Here is a 19,325-nt window from a genome sequence, read left to right as displayed (position 1 = left end):
TTATGTTTTTATGAACGGTACTGGATAAATAGAATTCAAGTACGGTATTCAAAAAAAGTTGCTGTTTGCTGCGCTTTATTTTACAATGCCGACGAAATTTCGAAAGCTTTCGTGTAATACATATGAGCCGTTCACGGGCCAAGTTGGCCAGCACCACTTTTTGAAATTTTTGAAATTTTAGTACCAACTTATTTCGCGTGTTGTGTGATTAATATTTATCTTGTACAATTTCTACAATTTTTTCCACTTTTTGCTTCACGACGTTAATCGATTCGGCAAATAAATAGTCTGTGTAATATATTTATAAAAATTTCCGAAGCATTTGAATATTTTTGTGAACCACTGTAATGTTCCAAATGGAACGGATAAGAAGACAATGTAACTCATCCTAGTATTAGTACGTTTCAACTACAGTATTTCATAGAACATGCATAGTGTATATACATAGTATACAGTATAGGATGAATCACAACGATAAGAATAGTCACAATTCGTTTTAGATTCCTCTTACGACTGTATTTACTTGACGAAAAATCCGTAATAAGTATGTCGCATTAAAAAAAATGATTTTTCAAGATATCAACGTTACGTGACAATAAAAGTACAATATAAACATTGCATCTCTAAAATCATTTAAAAATCATACGTGTCGCTAATAGATGTGTAATTATCCTTGTGTTTTATTTCTAATTTTGATATATAATTTGATATATTGTATTTAATTAATTTTTTTTCCGTCTACTTTATACTATTTTGTTTCCGAGATAAGCTTATTACAAGAATATTATCCAGTTATAGTTTATATTATAGTTATTTTACAAATGTGGCGGTTAGTCTGAATACGAAGAAAGATCGCGGTATGGTGTGATAAGTGACAGAGCATGTTAATGTAAAATTCTCGTATACGATTTACTTGATCCATTTTGTAAAATCACCTTCTATTTTGTATAATTTTATACGATACACGGTATTGTGATTGGTATATGCTTATGTATAGATATTACGAAATGTAACCGAATAATAGGAGCTATTTCCAACATTCCTCGAATCGCAGTTCCCCATCCCTTCTTAACGTTTCTGATACTCGGCTGCCTGCCTGTTCTCAGCTGACACGAAAATAAGTCATCCACGTTATTTTCTATCTTATTACAACGTTTGGTACCTTGTTCGACACCGTGTTTGGGACAAAATTTCATTGCCATACGAGAACCACAATATACAAGTGCTACTTAACCCACTAAGAGTCAGGCAATAATGTAATACATATGTCCTGTATGTTTAAGCGTAAGAACATGCGTAACAATATACATATTACATGTCTTACATTTATGTAGCATACGGTAGGGGACAAAGATAAGTGGACAGACAGTACAAACAATTATCAGTGAAATTTTGTTAAATACGACTTGTTCACACCAAAATGTAGATATTAATTTCAATCGTTTACTAAATAATCTATATAATTAGAGGATACGTAATAAATAAAATTTACGTATATAACACTAGTATTAATTCCATTAAATCTCGGTCTTTTCTCTGCTTCCATTAACTATCCACTTATTTTTGTTTCCGACTGTATTTGCTGTATTAGATGTATAAGTATTTCGATACTTGGTGTATCGAAAAATTGCACATAAAATATAATACCTTGTGTCTTTGAGAAATATCCATCTTGAAACTTTAAGGAAACTTTTCGTACGCTTGCTCCTTGTTCACAATACAATTCACGTTACATGTAACAATGCGATAAACTTGAACTGAAATATTTTAACCCGAAGCACAAACTACTACATCTCACGTGGAAGGAACAACTCCAAGCTGTAGATACACGGTTTAAACTTATTGCATATTAAACCTGACAAATGAGATCAATTGGATGAGATAAATATGTATCACAAACAGTCCTGCGTATTTTCTTACATTTAAATGTGCAAGGCATTATGAGGAAAGTACAAAATAAAAAAACACTTTTATCATCTCTTGATAGAAATTTCTATCTACGTTTCGTTCCTCTTCTTGCAAAAGATGTAGTTTAATTATAGAGAATCTATATATTCAATATTGCAGTAACACCGTCAATTTGTTACAACAAAATCAACTTTTTCCCTGCTTATAAATACTTATACAGTGACTCGGGAACGTATTTGAACATTTCTCATAAAAAATTTGTTCGTAAAGTATCATGTGTGTTACGTGAAACTTTTTGAACACCGTTATTGATTTATACTGATAAAGTGTGGAAGCAATCTAAACAGGTATATGGAAGTTACAAGTTATTTACTGCATATAATATATATACCGTGTACATTAAATATGCATTATCTATGCATTATGAAGACTCTGCTTAAGTGGAACGAAAGAAAGAAAAATTCGCGTTTGCGTGATCATTCACAGACTGATAATCGCAATATCAAGAAGCGAACTGAATTTACTAACACGAATTAGTCGAGAAACGATTACGAATGGAATGTTGCGTCGCAAAAGGTAAGATTATCCCTTAATTAGTTAACACGCGTACAAACGATCGTTTCGGACGACAGAAACAAGTGCACATCGCCTCTAATGAGGCCAAATTTCAAATCTGATATCATCGTCTGCGTTACTATTTTCGTACGTGTGGCAGAACCTTTCTTTATTGCCGTGCGCGTTCGCAGCGAAACGTAGAAACCCGGCTGATCGGAAAAGAGGAACGAAGAGAAATGAGCAGAAAGGCGAAAAAACAAAATACTAGAGGAAAGGTGGCTTTCGGAAAGAAACCTAAAAACTGTTTGCCCGAAACACCATGTACTGCTGGTAGTACTATTTATATACGAGGTTAATACACTCTGACCTAGATTCACGGCGAAAAGCACCTGTCTCGATAGTCCTGATTCAATCGTGCACGTGGTTTCGTGCGAAGTCTAGATCAGTATGTAACGAGAGCGATTATTTTGACGAAATGCTACGGAAGCACAATAAACAGCTATTAACCATGCACGATAAGAAGGTAGGAACGGTTTGGATTTTCACGCAATGCTTTTGTTACGAGGCAATACCTCGTGTAGAGATGAAACAACGTCTATACATCGTGTGCAGTTTACGTAAGAGTTTTATACATACAGTATCGGTCAAAAGTACCCAGGCGCTTAGCTTATTTTTGACTGTGTAGGATTGTATTTCAATTATAAAATTGAAAGTGAGACAAAGAAATAATCTTTGTATTTGCCTGTTTTTCATTGCGTGAGAGTGTACTTCGATTACAAAAGTATAGGTGAAAAGATCTTTGCGCGTGTTTCTTTTTGGCTATGTGAACATTTATTTCACTTACAAAGTTATATACACATATATGACAAAGTCTTTGCACTTCCTTATTTTCCATTGTATAAAAATCTATTTCAATTGTAAAATTATAGATAAAAACATGCGAAATTTCTTTATTCGTTAAAATGACCAATAGATCTATGAGATCTATGAAATAAAATATGACAAAAATGATTATTATCATCTTATTTGACGCATAGTTAATTTGAAATAATTATGCCTTGGTTTACTAGATTTCCTTTTGTTAATTTTTTGATATAAATAGAGTTTTATCTTTTGATTTGAATTAATGTTTCCTGAAATAATATTGCTTGTAGTCGTCAAATTGTTAATTCATATTATTAATTTGTACTCTGGTAATATACAAATAATGTTATTATAAATCAACCAAAACACCTTATGAACGATAAAGGAATCTTACGAAGGTCAGTGTATCTACTACATTTACCTATGTGTATATATTGTTCAAACAAGGACAAACAACTCCAAACAACTGTGCGTTTGGTAACAGCCTCGCTCGCGCGAGTTTATTCAACTTCCAGTATTCTCAAAAATATTTTTATTTCCAAAATCCAACGACTATTTGAACGATTCTTTCATTATTAACAAATTTAATGCGAAAGCATTATACAGATGCTTTTATAAACCGAAGCAATCAGTTGCGACAAGAATTCATCTATTCTAATATCGAGATAAGCTATTTATATGAACTCATCTTCAACTATTTTTACTGCATTTGAGAAAAGCAGTTTTGTTACAAAAAGCTATTTCTAGTGTCTTTTCGCTAAAAAGAACGAGGCTAATTGTGAGTAACGTTCGATGAACTCATTTCTTGAAAGGTATACAATTAAATAATATATTATCTAACAATCTATTTAGCTGCAGCATCTGCATTTTTTTAATTATGTCTTCTCATTAAGAGCTACGTTTTATTAATCATCTCTCAGATACGTTACACAGTATTCATTTAACCGCAATATCATTTATCCAGAACATAGTTGAAAAAAGAGATATATCTTTCTGATATATTTTAGAAAATACATATTTTTGTGTATTCTAAGAAATTCGTTTTACGCGCATTATGGGATTACGGGAATAGGAAATATGAAACATTTTACATATACGGTGTAGACTTTGTTTGAATAAAATATTTAACTTGACAATATCAAATATTGAGATGAAATATAAAATATTTGATCATTTGAATAATGTATCCTCTTATTTGACCTTTTTAGTTGTTTGAACTCAATTTACTTGGACAAGAAAATGATTTTCAAATGAGATAAATCTTTATTTCGTTCTATACTTTAATAAATATTTTTCAAATAATTCTTTATTCCATTGTGTCAACTTCATCGGATGCACAAACTCTGTCATATACATAAGCCGATACGCATTGTTCAAATGTAACTGGAATGAGAATAATTCTGAAAACAAATAACGCTACGTCGTAAAATGATCTGGATTTACTATTTATAACTCGAACATTATGCAAAATACGGTATTTAATATTCTATATTACATATTTATTCTTTTGTTCGAAGGCGTTAATTACACAAAAATGATTTATTCGAACTTTATATAGAATATTTATTTTTAAAATGACAATAATAGATTAAATGTATTGATTGCTTACTTTAATTTATTTTCTTTTTTATCTTTATCATAAATAGACTATGTTCGAGACTGGTTGGCACTTTCTTGTGCTGATTATAAAAAATTCCAATAAAATTTCTCTGAAATAAAGTTAAAGAAACGAAACAACACGGACATTTAATTCTACAATAAAACTTCAGAAGTTTGTGTATCTAAGATAAAATAGTAGTATTAAAAAAAATCATATTGGATCTATGATAAGAAATGGCATTATATGTACGTTCTATGAAGCTGGTTCAGTCACGAAATAGTACGATCACATCGCATTTAACCTTGAATTATATTTCTAAAACAATAATATCTTACATAGTAGAAACATATTATATTTTTCGTAAAAAATAGTGAAAATGATTCTGTTCCAAAATAAACAAAACAGACGCTCTCAATTAAATACTCTAGCATACAAATTATTTTTATAGCAATTAATTATCTTACAAAAAATTTACAATTACAAATCAATAAGAATTTTACCCTAGATTCATTGAATCATTACGTATTTAATTATCATAATCGTTCTGTTCTATTGAATATCGTAACGCGTAGGTTACATCGATTGCAATCATCGCATAAACAAAAATGTTTCTAACGAAAATAACAATCTTACTCGAAATTCATTAAAAATCTGTTAATTGTTATAGGCACATCCTATTATTTCATTGAACATTAAATATATTAATTACCTTGGCAGCGTTCGTCATATGAACGGAAATTATTGTAACAGAAATACAGATCTCGTTCGTGACTAATTTACAATCCTACCAGAAATCACCTACTCGAATTTTCTCTCCTGTACACCTTAAGTCCATTGGTAGATGCGAAGTAAACGTACGCAAAGTAAACACATCTGTATAACTCACTGTCGAGAAATAAATGACTCCACTATACTCCTGTAAGCAAAGGAACAAGTAGCGAAGAAGAAAAGCAAGACAAGAGTGAAAAAGAGGAAAAGGAAGAAAATTGGTTCCTACTTCTACGATGATCCCACATCGTCACAAACACGCTTAACGCTAGAAGCTAGGAAATTTCCAACTATCTCACGAGATCTCGTCACGATCATTGGCAATTATTTTAACTATACACCTATGATTTTTTTAATGTTCTCTTTTCATACTTTAGATGAATATGATCGTGAAATATCGTTTCGGCTGAATTATGTTCGACGCTTTCTTTCTTCATTTTGATTAATTGTTTATAATTGCGTCAATTGCCATAATATTTACAACTCGGTTCAAATCATAAGTTTAGTTCCATAATCTTCTGGAAACGATTAGTTTATTTTAAGAATTTTAACAATCGTAATGTCTGATTAAATCTATGGAAATTATCTTTTTCAGAAAAGAGTTTGTTATATTCTTAATATTATGTATATATATATATGTTGTACTCTTAACAGTATATACTTATAATATTAAAATATAATGTAGCAGCAGAAAATTTGTTACATTTTTTACACGTATCGCATCACGGAATCGTGTTATTTCCAAATAGAAAATTAATGCATTGGGCGTACATATTATAGAGGTATAAGTAATGAATCGTTCAAAATTCTATATACATTAAAGGCATACATCATTCGGAACAGTCTGATTCTACTTAATGAAATTCTTTTCCACGTTCTATCGTTTCAGAAATATAGCTTAGCCGGTTGCGTGTATCCCGAGTAGTAAACCAATATCAAATTACAAAGAAGTAATAATTTTAAATAATTACGAATTTGAAATCTAGCTTAGTTTTATCACGTTGCACGCGAATTAGACTTTATATACATTCGCATCCTAAGTTTTTAAAAATATACAATGATTCACGAAAGTACTCGAACATTTAGCGTAGAACATTTTTATGAATGTATTATGTGCGCTATACGGAACTTGTTGACCTTTCAGTTAGCACTATAATGAGACGCGACTATTGCGATTATAATAGTAAAATTTGGAAGCAATCCAAAAATCTATATAGAAGTTACACGACATTTATTGCAAACTTATACGTTGTGAAAAATTAGCATACAATGTGAATAATTTTAAACATAGAATTAATGCTAAAGATGGTCTCATTATATATATTCTGGCCTATTAATATAGTGAACAATTGACTGTTCGAATATCCTGGTGATGTTTGCGAAGTGTATGTTTCCAATAAATATATTGCAACTTGTACATACATTTTCAGATCCATCTTAAATTTTAGCAATATAATCATAACAGTCATGTTTTGTTACAGTACTAACGCGATCTCGAAATATTTTCTACAGTATATATGTATAAGAACACACAAAATTTATATAAAAGTATATACGCATGAAAAGTTTCTAAGGGGTGTTCGAATAGTTTCGTGAGCCATGGTAAGTACAATTTACGAAATTTTACTGAGCACGATGTTTCAACAAAGATACGAAAAACATTATACATCAATCAATACCTAGTATCGGAATAATGGAACGATAAATAATGAATATTCAAAATGATCGCATGTAAAATTTTAGTGTCAGAAGTAATTACTAGACCACGGATGTTTGTGCATTTATGTGAAATTTAAAGGTGCAAGAATCTACAAAACCCGCCAGATATGTAAAAATCTATAACATACATAAAGTACAATACTTGATACATGATTTAATAGATGAAATAAATTTTTGCTTAGGTTCTATTTCTTTAATTGTATTTATAAAAATATAAATTTGCGTAAACATTCGCAGTCTAATGATAAATCGTTGGTAACCCAATGTTAACAATCTAGAATTAAGATCAACCTAACGCTGATGGTTTTGCTTCTTTAAGATCCACATTATTCAGATATACTAATGATTACATTGCTTTAAAGTTGAGATGCAGTTAGTTTTGAAGTATCAAAATAATGAGATAGAAAAAAAGAAAGACAGTTCCAAAATTCTAAAGCACATAGAATATGTATCTACTGTGGAAAAATCTTAGACTATCTACCAAATAAAAATATTTTATTTTTATAAATATAAATAATATGAAAAGACTTGACACTTCTTAATTCAAATCTGTTGTTATCTCTTGAAAAGTATGTAATTCAAGAATTATTAGTATTTTGCTCAAAAGCATTAATTTAATTTAAAATATTAATTAATATTTTGTGATCTTTTTTATTGTCTCAATAACAAGATCTCATTCGAAGACTTTATCAGTTTTTAATAAGCCAAATAATTTTCGAACAGGACAATGAGAAAAACATCAATTATGTTCTTTATAGAAGGAGTACAAAGAAAGCACATGATTATTACTCACATTTTCCAATGTTTGCAGGGAGGCACTTTTCAAATTCAGTACATTGTTAACGTAACATGTTACTGTTATTTGATTCTGCGGATAAACATCTATTTCGCACCCTTTAAAAGTATCGTTTGCCATAATATTAAAATAATGAAGATATTGAAATAGAATATCAAAATATTGTTTGCCTTAACAGTTTATACCTCTGCCTTTCCGAAAACCTCATCAATCGTATCTTTGAACCTAACAGATTCTTTCCATTCTTAATTATCTTCTACTAAAATACTTTTCTTTGGTCGTGACGACAATTAAAATCCAAAATCTCAACAAGAATTTATAATGTTTCGTCCTATGATCCTCGTATGTAACATTCTCAAGTTGGTTTCAGATTTTGCCGACACATAATCACAATAGTGAAATAGTCAATGAAAAATACCAAAAGCTTTTCTATAACACAGATAAGATGATCGTAAAAAATTTCTGCGACAAGTGTTTACATACTTTTATGGATCAGCATAACTGTATGAGCAGCAGCGTATAATACGATCTTTGGAAAAACTAAACGCACGGGTAAACAACATGCTGTTACAATTCCATAGCAATTGTTTGTTGGCTATACTCTAAAAGCTTTTTCGGAGTATACTCCAGTATCTACTTTACGCAGATCGATCCATGTGGGCGGAAACAACTGCGCGAAACGAAATACTCCGATCTCTGAACGATCGTCTGAACGTCTTTAAATCTCCTAGACTAGGACGTTCTGTTCTAATGCAAATTAAGTATCGTTATACGTAGAACGTCTAATTTAATACGATTACAGCGTCACAGGTTATGTAGCGATTTTCAGGATAACTTCTCTTCTGTTCGAACAGTACGAAGCGTTTCAAAACTTTGCTCTTCGCAGTTGTTTATTATCGCAACAAAACTATGTATTGCGCATCGTCGTGGAACATGAAAAAAATTGGCAGAAGATTGGATTTCCGTATGGAATCGAACGAATCGATTTCTTATCCATGTGATGCTCTACAAAGAACAACTTTAAATGTCACGTCACGGCATTTATTCGTGGCATAATTCCAGACCCAGTCTCCCTCTTACATCCCTGGTTTACTTCGAGAGCTCGTTATGCTCAATGTTCCTCTTATCGATTAAATTATTATTTCTCGCCGTTATTTGGCTCCTATACACATACGTATCCGTAGCATACTGCAGAAATATTCTATGTCCTCTTTTAGCGTTTATGAGAGAAACAGTTTTGAAAACCCAATGATACTTTATAGTTAAATAGATACTTTTTGCATTGTACTTATCTTAATCGATGCTGTTATAAAATTAGTTGCAAATTGATACAGATGGATCATGCTTCTTGAAAATATCCCTATATACGTTAAATATATTAGACAAAAATATTATTTTTAATGAATCTATGAAATAGATATAAATGTGATTTTTATACAACAGAAAGAAACAATCAAGAATTATTTGTCACATGTAAAAACTCAAGTTTCAAAAATGGAGATAAAGTACTCGTGCAGCAAGCCATCGATGTAACGTCGACGTACACGTTCATTTCTTCTTTCATTTCCCCCCTCTTATTTCTGTTGTAAATAACCCTGATTTTCCTTCGAAAAATATTTATGTAAGACGTTGATCACAGCCAGCAACCGAATACATAATTCGGGGCCGTATTATTTAAATACATGTCCGCGTATTGTTTGGATGCACGGCCTGGATCTTGGCTACGCGTCAATATGATGTTGTATGGCTAGCAAAAATATTCGCGAAGTGTCGTAAGATACGCCAATTTCGAATTCTTTGCTTTTAATAACGTCGCTAGCGATTCAAATTCATAGCGCAATAAAAAAAGACACACAAAGGCAAGCTTATGCACGAAATGTAGTCGCGATTAATTCCAAAAAATCTTGATAAAGTATCGTGTGTTCAGGTTATCGCGGATAACAGTAGTGAAGATGAATGGTAAGCGTTACCGGACAGTAGTAAAGAACGACTATTTACAACCTACACCTATCGATACATTGCAAGCACATTGAAAATGTCGCACGGTTTCTTTATTCCATTATATAGGTCAAAGAAAAGTAATTACTTGCTACGTACCGTGTTGTCAACTGTCATAATTGTAGTATTCGTATCAATGTGAAAATCAAAAATTATATAAATCTGGTATAAAATATAACCAAATTTTGTGCTGGATATGATATGCAAAATTGTTGCAAAAATATGACTATAACTATCTGATTATGCAGTAGTCATGCTTGTTTCACATCATTTTTTTGTGATCGTTGAAATGGAATTGTTTACAGCATATAATATAAAGAATGTATATTACATACTTCTTTTGTTTTCTATACGTTCTGCGACAAGATATTTCTTACTGGTTTCTGTCTTATGTTTCTTTTCTGGTTTTTGTAACAATGGCTTGCTTCCATGCTACATATAATATTCTCCGCATCCAGACTTTGATTCTACGTGATTCTGCTAGCGAGTTCTATGTGACAATTTTTCAATTGGATTTAATGACACAAAAATCTGATTCGATATCACTGTCAAATTGCACGGATAGTAACGATATATGTTGTGTATCCGTGATGATATGACACGACACAATCGAGATCAATGGAGCAATAATAAAACAGTGTGGAAGCAAATGATTTTCGTGAGATTCAAGGACGAGCAGCTGAGAAATTCAAGTTATCTGGGTCTGTATTTCGGGGACAGTATTTGACGTGTACCGGTACGATTCTATAACGAAGTAGCTCCTATACGGAAATAGACGTGGAGTGGTAGTAGAAACGAAACCAGAAGTACACTAATTTTTGCGACTCACCTCTGTTTTAAACACGGGCACCATTCGTCCGGAAAGACACATTGCGCACCGTGGTATAGTAACACATCTTGCCGTGAGCAGACGAATAATGCACCGTGACGAGTAGTGACGAACAGTGACGAGCAGTGACGAGTAGTGACGACGGTATCGTACTGCCACTTGTTCCACACTAAGCGCTGCAATCGATGTTCGCGCGTCTATCGATTAGGAAATGGTTAATGTGACATAGCCGCGCTCAGATACAATGAAAAAAAAAAGAAATTTTGCGTTTCTATCCGTTTCATATTCATAAAAAACGATTCTAGAATAAAAACTTTATTGTAGGATCTTTCTATTAAATAATAAAAATATCGAAAGAAAATTGGCAAAATAGCTTTCATAGAAATGGAGATTAAGCAAAACGAAACTTAACGTTCATAACTACTAACAGCGTTGGATCGTGTATCCGGTAATGATGACGATACGAATTCTACTAATATTATAACTGCTACTACTACCGACGGAGATATTGTTTGGACTACAGCCAGACGCGCGCCTGCGTCGACGAATATCGTACGCTACCCTGTCTATCGCGCGTGTCATGAAAATTTGACCTCCACCTATGACGCTCGCTTTTCTCTTTTCACAACGATAGCTCGATATCAATTTTGAACCCGTATAATGTTTGTGCATGCGCAGGTATATGCGCGCGCAAGAAATTTATCAAGCTGAGAACAATTACGCGGTACATTTGAATCGATAAATAACAAATTTTGTTAATAAAGTTGATCGACTTATTGAATTAGATAGCTGATTAAAATAACGTGAAGGTATAATAATATTAATAGAAGTTCTGTGATAAAGAAGCAGTAGACAGTGCAATTTCAAAATTAAATATATCTAATAATAAAAGGCAACCAGACTCATCTACGTTCTAGGTCTACGTCTATATCATAACATTTATTTTAACGTTTATTACATATTACATATGTATGATACAAAATGGTAATAAAAATGTTGAATTATTACTGTATACAATATATATTTTTGGTTCCTATTTTATAACAACAGTAATAGTAAATATTTCAGATAATAGCTAAACAAAGTCAAAGAAAGAAAGTGTATATAAAATTAAGTTATTCTCTCCAGGAAACATATACATCATCTGTTCTATATCGTTGTACACAAGTTGTTTCTATCCATGGAGTATGCCCTTGGCTTTTATATTGAAGTAATCCAGCCACAGCGATCATTACACCATTGTCTATACAAAAGCGTTCATCTGTGGCATGAAGTACTGCATTTCTTTCCTCACACATCACTTTCATCATCTCTTGCAACCTTTCATTACATCCTACACCACCAACAATTAATACTTCTAATGATTTTACATGGGCCATTGCTCTCTCTATAATATTATTAAATATATAATCTCTGTTCCATTTTATACAATTTTGTACTTGTATCACAAGCAATAACAATACCAGTAATTTCAATAAGCATAGCAAATACTGTTTCTTGTAAAGAAAAACATAAATCTTCTGGAGTAAATTCTTTCGAGTCAAGCCAACTGGGAAGATGTTCTTCAATGTAACTTAAAATTCCTGAGAAAGACACATCCATCCCTTTTACTACATAAGGTAATGGAGCTAATTTTGTCCCTCTATGTATATAATATTATATTATGTGTAATAAATGAAATTAATACATAAAAAAATAAACCATACTTTAATAAAACAACTTACTTCTTTGCTAACTGTTCTATATTATAACCAGGACTAGGATCATTTGAGAGCTTTAATAATCTTGCAAAACGATCTAAACAGTTTCCAACAGCAATATCTATTGTTTCACCAAAAATACGATATCTCTGTCGAGAGTATGCAATAATCTGTGTATTTCCACCAGAAACATATAAAACAGTTGGATTTATACTTCCTGTGATCAATCGTCCCATTTCTATATGACCAATACAATGATTTACTGCAACCATTGGTTTATCATATATCTGAGCAACAGTTCTAGCTACTAATGCAGCAACTGTTAACGGTGCGCCCATTCCTGGCCCTTTTGTATAACATACTACATCCACATCTTTTAATGTTATTTTAGCTTCATCCAATGCCTTTTGTAAAACCTTGAGGATATGCTCTCTATGATGTAGTGCAGTTTCACGAGGTAGGAATCCTTTTCAAAACAAACTTTAAAAACTTTTTATGTATAACATTTTAAATAATAACAAATAATAAATGTCACTCACTTTTGTATGTTGTTGAATTATGTACAGTACATTATGTAAGTATTTAAACACACTTAGAAACTTTCTATGCTCATATTATACAAAACATTTTGGAATTTTATTAACACTAACATTATCATACTTGGTATTTAAGACGGATCTAAAAATGTATACAAAAGTTACAAGATATTTATTAGAAGCATACTGTTTATAAAAATGGTGAAGGTATTTGAGCAATCAATTATTTTATATATTAGTGAGTCACAACATCTTTAGCATTAATTGTATGTTTAAGACTATTATTTGTGTTATATATTACGTCTTAACTGTTATGTTTGTAATAAATATCTTGTAACTTCTATGTACATTTAGATTTCTAATTTTGCTATTATAATCGCGATAGTCGTGTATCATTACAGTGTTAACAAAATTTCAAAAAATTTCGTATAATACACATAATATATTCATAAAAACTTTTTGTGATAAATGTTGGAATACTTTCGTGAGCCATTGTATATCATCAAAAGTAATCATATGAAAGGTTAAGTTTACCTTCGCCCGGTGGTGTAATATACGTATGCCGTACATTTGATAAAACATCTTGGTCTCGAATAATTCCGATGCCTAACTTATTTGCACTACCTTCAAATCCAATTGCAATTGTCATTTTTATATTTATACGTTTAATTCAAAAAGATACTATACAAATTTACGGCGTATAAAACCATTGGCACATGGGTAAATTAATTATCCAATAGAAAGCATAGACAACATGCGCAGTAGAATCATATTCATTTGACTTTTCTCGACGTTTATTTATTTACATCTGTTGCATGTTGAAAGTAATAAAATATATTCTGATGAAAATAAAAAATATATAATATTTATTCGACACAAACTTCCAAAAGAATGAATACACATAAATGTAAAAGTAAAAAGTCATTTATAAGTAACGAGAGGAATTTACGATTAACCGTATTCCTGCAGCGACATCTGTTACTTATCTCGTTTGGAATGCATCTTCTTGCATTTGGTGCGTCTCTAGAAGGAAAATCTCCTTTAAACAATCTTCATTCGTAAAACGTCACGCGGAAGTGATTCACCGATTCTCGTGCCAGAAAATGCAAGTTTGCAATTTGCCGCGGTGAGAAAAGTGAGTGTCGTTATCTCGAATGGTTCTTGAGCCCGGTGAATGTCGTGAAATTCCTCGGGTAGCGCTCACTGGGTGGGCAATTGATTTTCAAAGTGACCATCGGGTGCGAACGAATGAATGCCACTGACGCTTCGGTACGAAATAGCAGACAACGCTACCAAAAAAAGTTAGAGATCTATTTTAATACTGTCGAGTAAGAGTTTTGTGAAGCTACGTTAAAACAAATATATATATATATATATATGTATATATACACATAGTGCAAAGGTGTGTACCAGCAAATGGAAAAAGCGAGAAGAGCCGACCTTCGCTTTTAACGAAAGAAAGGAGCGAAGGAGGCTATACGCGTATATACCGGTTTCGGACACTCTCTTTCTTTTCTTTTTATCTCCTCAAGCCAATACTTGAGGTATCTTCTTGAGTTCTCCGTTACGACACCAGTAAGGTGTTACCCGGGTAATATCTGAAATGGTGTCGCGAAAAATACAGTTTCGCCGGTCGCGAAATCGCGCAGTCGGGCCTTTACGTGACCTTGACGTACCCGTTACTCGAGCCACAAATTCCGTGCTACCGCGTTTCGGTGTGGCTACGAATCGGACGCGACAAGATATCCTCCGATGCGTACCGAGAAGGTGACACGTTCCGCGGATGACATCTTTTACGATGTCAGGAAACGGGCGAAAAAGCCCTACCCGCGGCGTTCATTGTATTTTCTCACCTGTGTGTACCATCGGTGTAACGATTGACGCGAGTAATCTTATCGTGTATCGTAATCGGCTACGTGAGTGCCGTCCGGTATGGCATTACCCGGGTAATGCCCGAGATAAACTTCATACCCTATTCGCGGTTCGGTCCGGTTAATAAAACACGAAAATACCTGGACACGATCGACTTGACACGCGCGCGCGACGCCTTTCGAGGGCGATCTCTGAATTTGGTTCGACTCATTGAAAAGTCCACGCGACCAACATTTATGGATCGTGGATCGAAGCGTACTACAATTCTGGACATGCAGAAAGTGGCGATGGTAAGGTCTCGCGACGGGTGATGTCCAGTACCACATATGGATTTTTCGCGAAATTTTTATTCTCAGAGAAAATATACGCTTTTGATCGGGAATATATACTAACTTTTCCACTGCTTCACCACTCCAGATGATACCCATTTGTGACGTATAGAATTTTTTACATAGGCCAGTCGACCCAAAGGACGAATGATACTGGTTCTTCTAGCGATCTCATGGCGAATTAGTCCAACGTATTATCATCTTTATGGGCATTCTATCATGTATTGAAAATTAACGTGTTGACTGCTCTCGCAAGAGTTTGGATCACCAACTTTTTGCTCTTCCTATATCTTTTATTCTAACATTTCTATCAGGTATGTGTCTATTTAAGAATAGAAAATTCATGAAATATGCAGAGGGTTCATAAATACATGCCAGTACTTCAGGAGATGGATCTACACATTACAATAAATAAAAAACCTCATATGAACATATGTTCTATATCCTTGGTTTTCAAATTATGGTTGATAAAAAAAATGTTCAATTTGTTAGCCTCATGACTTAATACACATTAATGTATCCTTTAACAGTACTGCATACATAGGTAAGACATGCCTTGATATTACCTACATCTTATAAACAATATTAATCAGTATGAATCAGATAGAATTTTCAGACAGTCAATATTTTATTTTCCCTAGTTCATTAATGTTTTCTAGAAACAGAAAATTAAAAATTATTTGTAAACTTTATAAACAACAAAATATACTTCAGCTGTATATACAGACAACATTAAGGCATGCAATAACATATGTTGAGGCATGAGACAGACACTTTAAATATTTTCTATAATCATTTATAACTTTCAAACTAAAGTACATAGGAATTACCTTTGAAATATCGATATGAATTTATGAATCACCCTGTATAAATAACTGTACTTAAAGTAATTGTAAAAATGATAGTTGTTTACATCTGGAGTAATTACAAGTGTCAAATGTAATACATTTTGGTTTAGGAATGTCACGAGACTATGATAGGCGAAGAGGAGGTAGCGGTAGTGGTAGCAGTTCTAGTAAGTTACGGATGGATACCAATGTATCACAACCCAGACCACACGGCGAAAATTCTGGAAAACGGAGAGAATTAGATAGCGTAATGCGGAAAGCTCGTGAATCTCAGTCAAGTTATTGGAATAAAAAGCTTTTGGAAGTAGAGGAACGCGATCCAAATAGATGGAGACACAGTGGATATAAGGAATTATATGTCGGTGGCACAGCAAGTGGAGAACCTAGTAGAAGTCATCCTCGAAGTCCAAGGAGTCCCAGACCTCGAAGTCCCCATATACCAAGACCACGTAGTCCTCGAACTAGAAGTCCACGGTCACCTCGCGATAGATCACATACCAGAGGACGACCTACACGCAGTCCAAGCACAGGAAGTACTTGTTCTGATCGATCATGCAGTGTCTGCTCACCAAAGGAAAGGCGACGTATCGCTCAACCCTCTCCTTCACGTTCAAGATCACTCACACCAGTTCGAGCTCGAGCACATCCAAAAGAAATAGTACCATCAAGTTCACGAGTAATACCAGCTCGTACTAGACCAAGATCACCTCCTTTACCACGTCCACGTACACCTCCGCCCACACCACAGCCTCCACCACGTCATCAAAAGGACTATAAGACAATTAAAGAAAAAGAAACCAAGGTCCGGCGTAAAGAAAAACATCACACTAGAATCCCAGAAGATCCAAGAGTTCCAGATCCCATTCCATTGGTAAAACATACATTGTTCATAACTAATTATGAGTTCTGATTTTAAATTAATATACTTCTGTCTACTTTTTTAATCTTTTTCGTTTATTTATATATCTCTCTTATATTTCAATATATAACTATGAAACTTGTACAGATGCGTAAACCTGTAAAGGTAGAAAAAACTCATTCAAGTCATGGAACAACTCAAATGATTAGGCCACCTCCTGAGTCCTCACCTAGTGAAGACAGTGATAGTTCTTCCACAACATCACATGTGGGTCCACCTAAAATGACATTATCAGAACGGTATGATTTAATTATTAATATGTGGTAAAATTTAAAACATCAGTTTAACAACACAATACATATATTCGAAAAAGATAAAGATCTTATAATAATACAAAACTGTTCCTTTTTCTTAGATTTGGTAAAATGGCACAATGGAGTGTCGATCGTAGGGACATGGAAAATATGCGCATCACAAAAGATGGAGAAAACGCGATGAAAGTTGTAATAGAGGGTGAAGAAAGAATTGCAAGACTAGGATACGATTCTCCACCACCGGGACATTATCCTGAATCACTTTTAGCACAAGGTCCAAGAGGTCTAGAATGTTGGGATGATGTTCGTGTTAGATATGATTATTATAAAGCAAGAGGATATCTACGAGATCTTACTTTAGATGACTACATAAAGTGGGAAGAATGGTGGTACAAATATCAAGAATGGTTAGAAGCAGAACGTTTTTATGAACAATGGACCTCTTCAAATCGTCCTTCTGGTGGAACTCGAAAGAGACGCGGACGACGTAATAATACAGCTCATTGAAATTGCGTAAGCCCATTACAAATCATTCTTGATTCATAGACATTATCATTAATAATGTATACTGTAATATTTGTTGTCCCTAGAAAGGAGTGCAAAAAGTGTGTAAACGCTCTATACAGGCATACATGCATTCATATAGAAAACATACGCTGTTAAGACGTATATATAAATATAAATATATTATAATAAAATGACTGTGCTGTAAAAACCTCATTTTCATCGATTTGTCAAGTAAAAATTAATTTACAAGATATTTGCTTTTCATTTGATTACTTTATATGTAATACTTTATATCTATCAAGATATTTAGAAATAAGGATAAACGTGTGTATCTAATTAATAATAATGCCAAGAAAAATTTATTTTTGTTTATATTTTTTTTATTTTGTTCTATCACTTTTTTATTTATGATAAACAGGGATCTTATAAAATCATTTTCTTTTTAATAAAATTCTAGTTTTTTTTTTAAACTGTTTTATAAATAATAACTTCATAAATAATAATAATAATATCATGTGTAATAACATTAAAAGTTACTAAAAAAGTAAAGAAATTAGTTATTGTATTTAAAAAAGCCTACAATCATAAAATAAATACTTTATCCATCATTTTCTAAAAAATATATTTTTTTTAATATTTCGGAATATGTGGAGTGTTCTAGGTTTTTTCAACTCAATTTTGTCAATATGTTGAATGGGTACAAGTAAAAAATTTACATAAATATAGCTCGTTTGAAGATTTATTAAAAGTTATAATAAAAATGCAGCATATAATTTCACATTAAAAAATATATAAAATAGATGTAAATACAGATAGTGAATTATTTTATTTATTTATTGAAATGAATCAAAATCAAAATGAACTGTGTAGAACAACGAATGACTGTCAGTTACCTATTGACAGAAATGATAAATATTTTAAAATGAAATATAAGCACTTATTTTTGTCTTGTAAAATGTTCTTTTTGTCTTTTATATCTTAAAGTTTAACTAGAAAAACCTGGACAGCTCTGTATTTAACTGATAAATTATTTGATATACAATTTGCAAGATCATATTTAAGCTCAATTAAATTATTTATTTATTACTATCTTATTAAAAATCTAAACTTATAATAAAGTTATATCTAGGATAAGAGGTACATTATAAAGTTATATAAATTTATTTTCAGTACTTTCTATTTTTAATTGTGAAATTTTCTTAATAATCCCAATTCTATATTATTTATCCTATAGATTAAGATTACTACATAAAATTATGAAGTAGATCATACTAAATTTAGTAAAATACGCTCTTTGCCAAATTGCAAAAATTAAATTTGAAA

At 32.4% G+C, this 19,325-nt stretch overlaps 3 protein-coding genes across 14 annotated transcripts in view; 1 reads left to right on the top strand and 2 right to left on the bottom strand.

Annotated features, from left to right (window-relative positions):
* LOC126925681 (potassium voltage-gated channel protein Shab) overlaps positions 1–11,627 on the bottom strand; it is a 67,823-nt gene extending 56,196 nt beyond the window's left edge. For 5 of the 8 annotated variants that reach the window (XM_050741489.1, XM_050741498.1, XM_050741506.1 and 2 more), the window contains exons 1-2: positions 11,466–11,626; positions 11,038–11,234 (exon numbers count right to left, since the gene is read on the bottom strand). The gene's annotated coding sequence lies outside the window, so the exon portion shown is untranslated. Of the gene's footprint in view, positions 1–11,037; positions 11,235–11,465 lie in introns of all 8 variants that reach the window. The other 3 variants (XM_050741548.1, XM_050741544.1, XM_050741535.1) reach the window with 1 other exon arrangement.
* Positions 11,628–11,957: 330 nt separating this feature from the next.
* LOC126925738 (probable tRNA N6-adenosine threonylcarbamoyltransferase) lies at positions 11,958–14,136 on the bottom strand. Its single transcript, XM_050741640.1, has 4 exons — positions 13,808–14,136; positions 12,762–13,203; positions 12,501–12,679; positions 11,958–12,424 (listed from the first exon to the last, which is right to left on the bottom strand). The coding sequence occupies exons 1-4, from the start codon at positions 13,920–13,922 to the stop codon at positions 12,153–12,155; spliced, it is 1,008 nt and encodes a 335-aa protein (XP_050597597.1). The 5' UTR covers positions 13,923–14,136; the 3' UTR covers positions 11,958–12,152.
* A 122-nt stretch (positions 14,137–14,258) lies between these two features.
* LOC126925725 (serine/arginine repetitive matrix protein 1) lies at positions 14,259–18,253 on the top strand. Of its 5 annotated transcripts, XM_050741592.1 has the most exons (6): positions 14,273–15,435; positions 15,601–15,788; positions 16,433–17,193; positions 17,329–17,480; positions 17,597–18,008; positions 18,086–18,253. In XM_050741592.1, exons 3-5 carry the CDS (start codon positions 16,435–16,437, stop codon positions 18,000–18,002), a joined length of 1,317 nt encoding a protein of 438 aa, XP_050597549.1. In that variant the 5' UTR covers positions 14,273–15,435; positions 15,601–15,788; positions 16,433–16,434; the 3' UTR covers positions 18,003–18,008; positions 18,086–18,253. The 5 variants fall into 5 exon arrangements, with proteins under 5 accessions (XP_050597568.1, XP_050597549.1, XP_050597558.1 ...); XM_050741611.1 differs by having other exon boundaries at positions 14,259–14,408; positions 17,597–18,253; XM_050741601.1 differs by having other exon boundaries at positions 14,274–14,542; positions 17,597–18,253.
* The last annotated feature ends 1,072 nt before the right edge of the window (positions 18,254–19,325 follow it).

Source organism: Bombus affinis, chromosome 2, assembly GCF_024516045.1.
Source record: "Bombus affinis isolate iyBomAffi1 chromosome 2, iyBomAffi1.2, whole genome shotgun sequence".
Lineage (NCBI taxonomy): Eukaryota > Metazoa > Arthropoda > Insecta > Hymenoptera > Apidae > Bombus > Bombus affinis.
Note: the sequence above shows the minus strand (reverse complement) of the source record. Positions and strands in the feature narration are given on the sequence as shown.

Coding starts and splice junctions, on each gene's coding strand:
- LOC126925738 (XM_050741640.1), bottom strand. CDS start 13,922: ATGACAATTGCAATTGGATTTGAAGGTAGTGCAAATAAGTTAGGCATC. Junction 13,204..13,807: donor TATTACACCACCGGGCGAAG/GTAAACTTAACC, acceptor TGTTTTGAAAAG/GATTCCTACCTCGTGAAACT. Junction 12,680..12,761: donor ATAGAACAGTTAGCAAAGAA/GTAAGTTGTTTT, acceptor TTATATACATAG/AGGGACAAAATTAGCTCCAT.
- LOC126925725 (XM_050741611.1), top strand. CDS start 16,435: ATGTCACGAGACTATGATAGGCGAAGAGGAGGTAGCGGTAGTGGTAGC. Junction 17,194..17,328: donor TTCCAGATCCCATTCCATTG/GTAAAACATACA, acceptor AAACTTGTACAG/ATGCGTAAACCTGTAAAGGT. Junction 17,481..17,596: donor AAAATGACATTATCAGAACG/GTATGATTTAAT, acceptor CCTTTTTCTTAG/ATTTGGTAAAATGGCACAAT.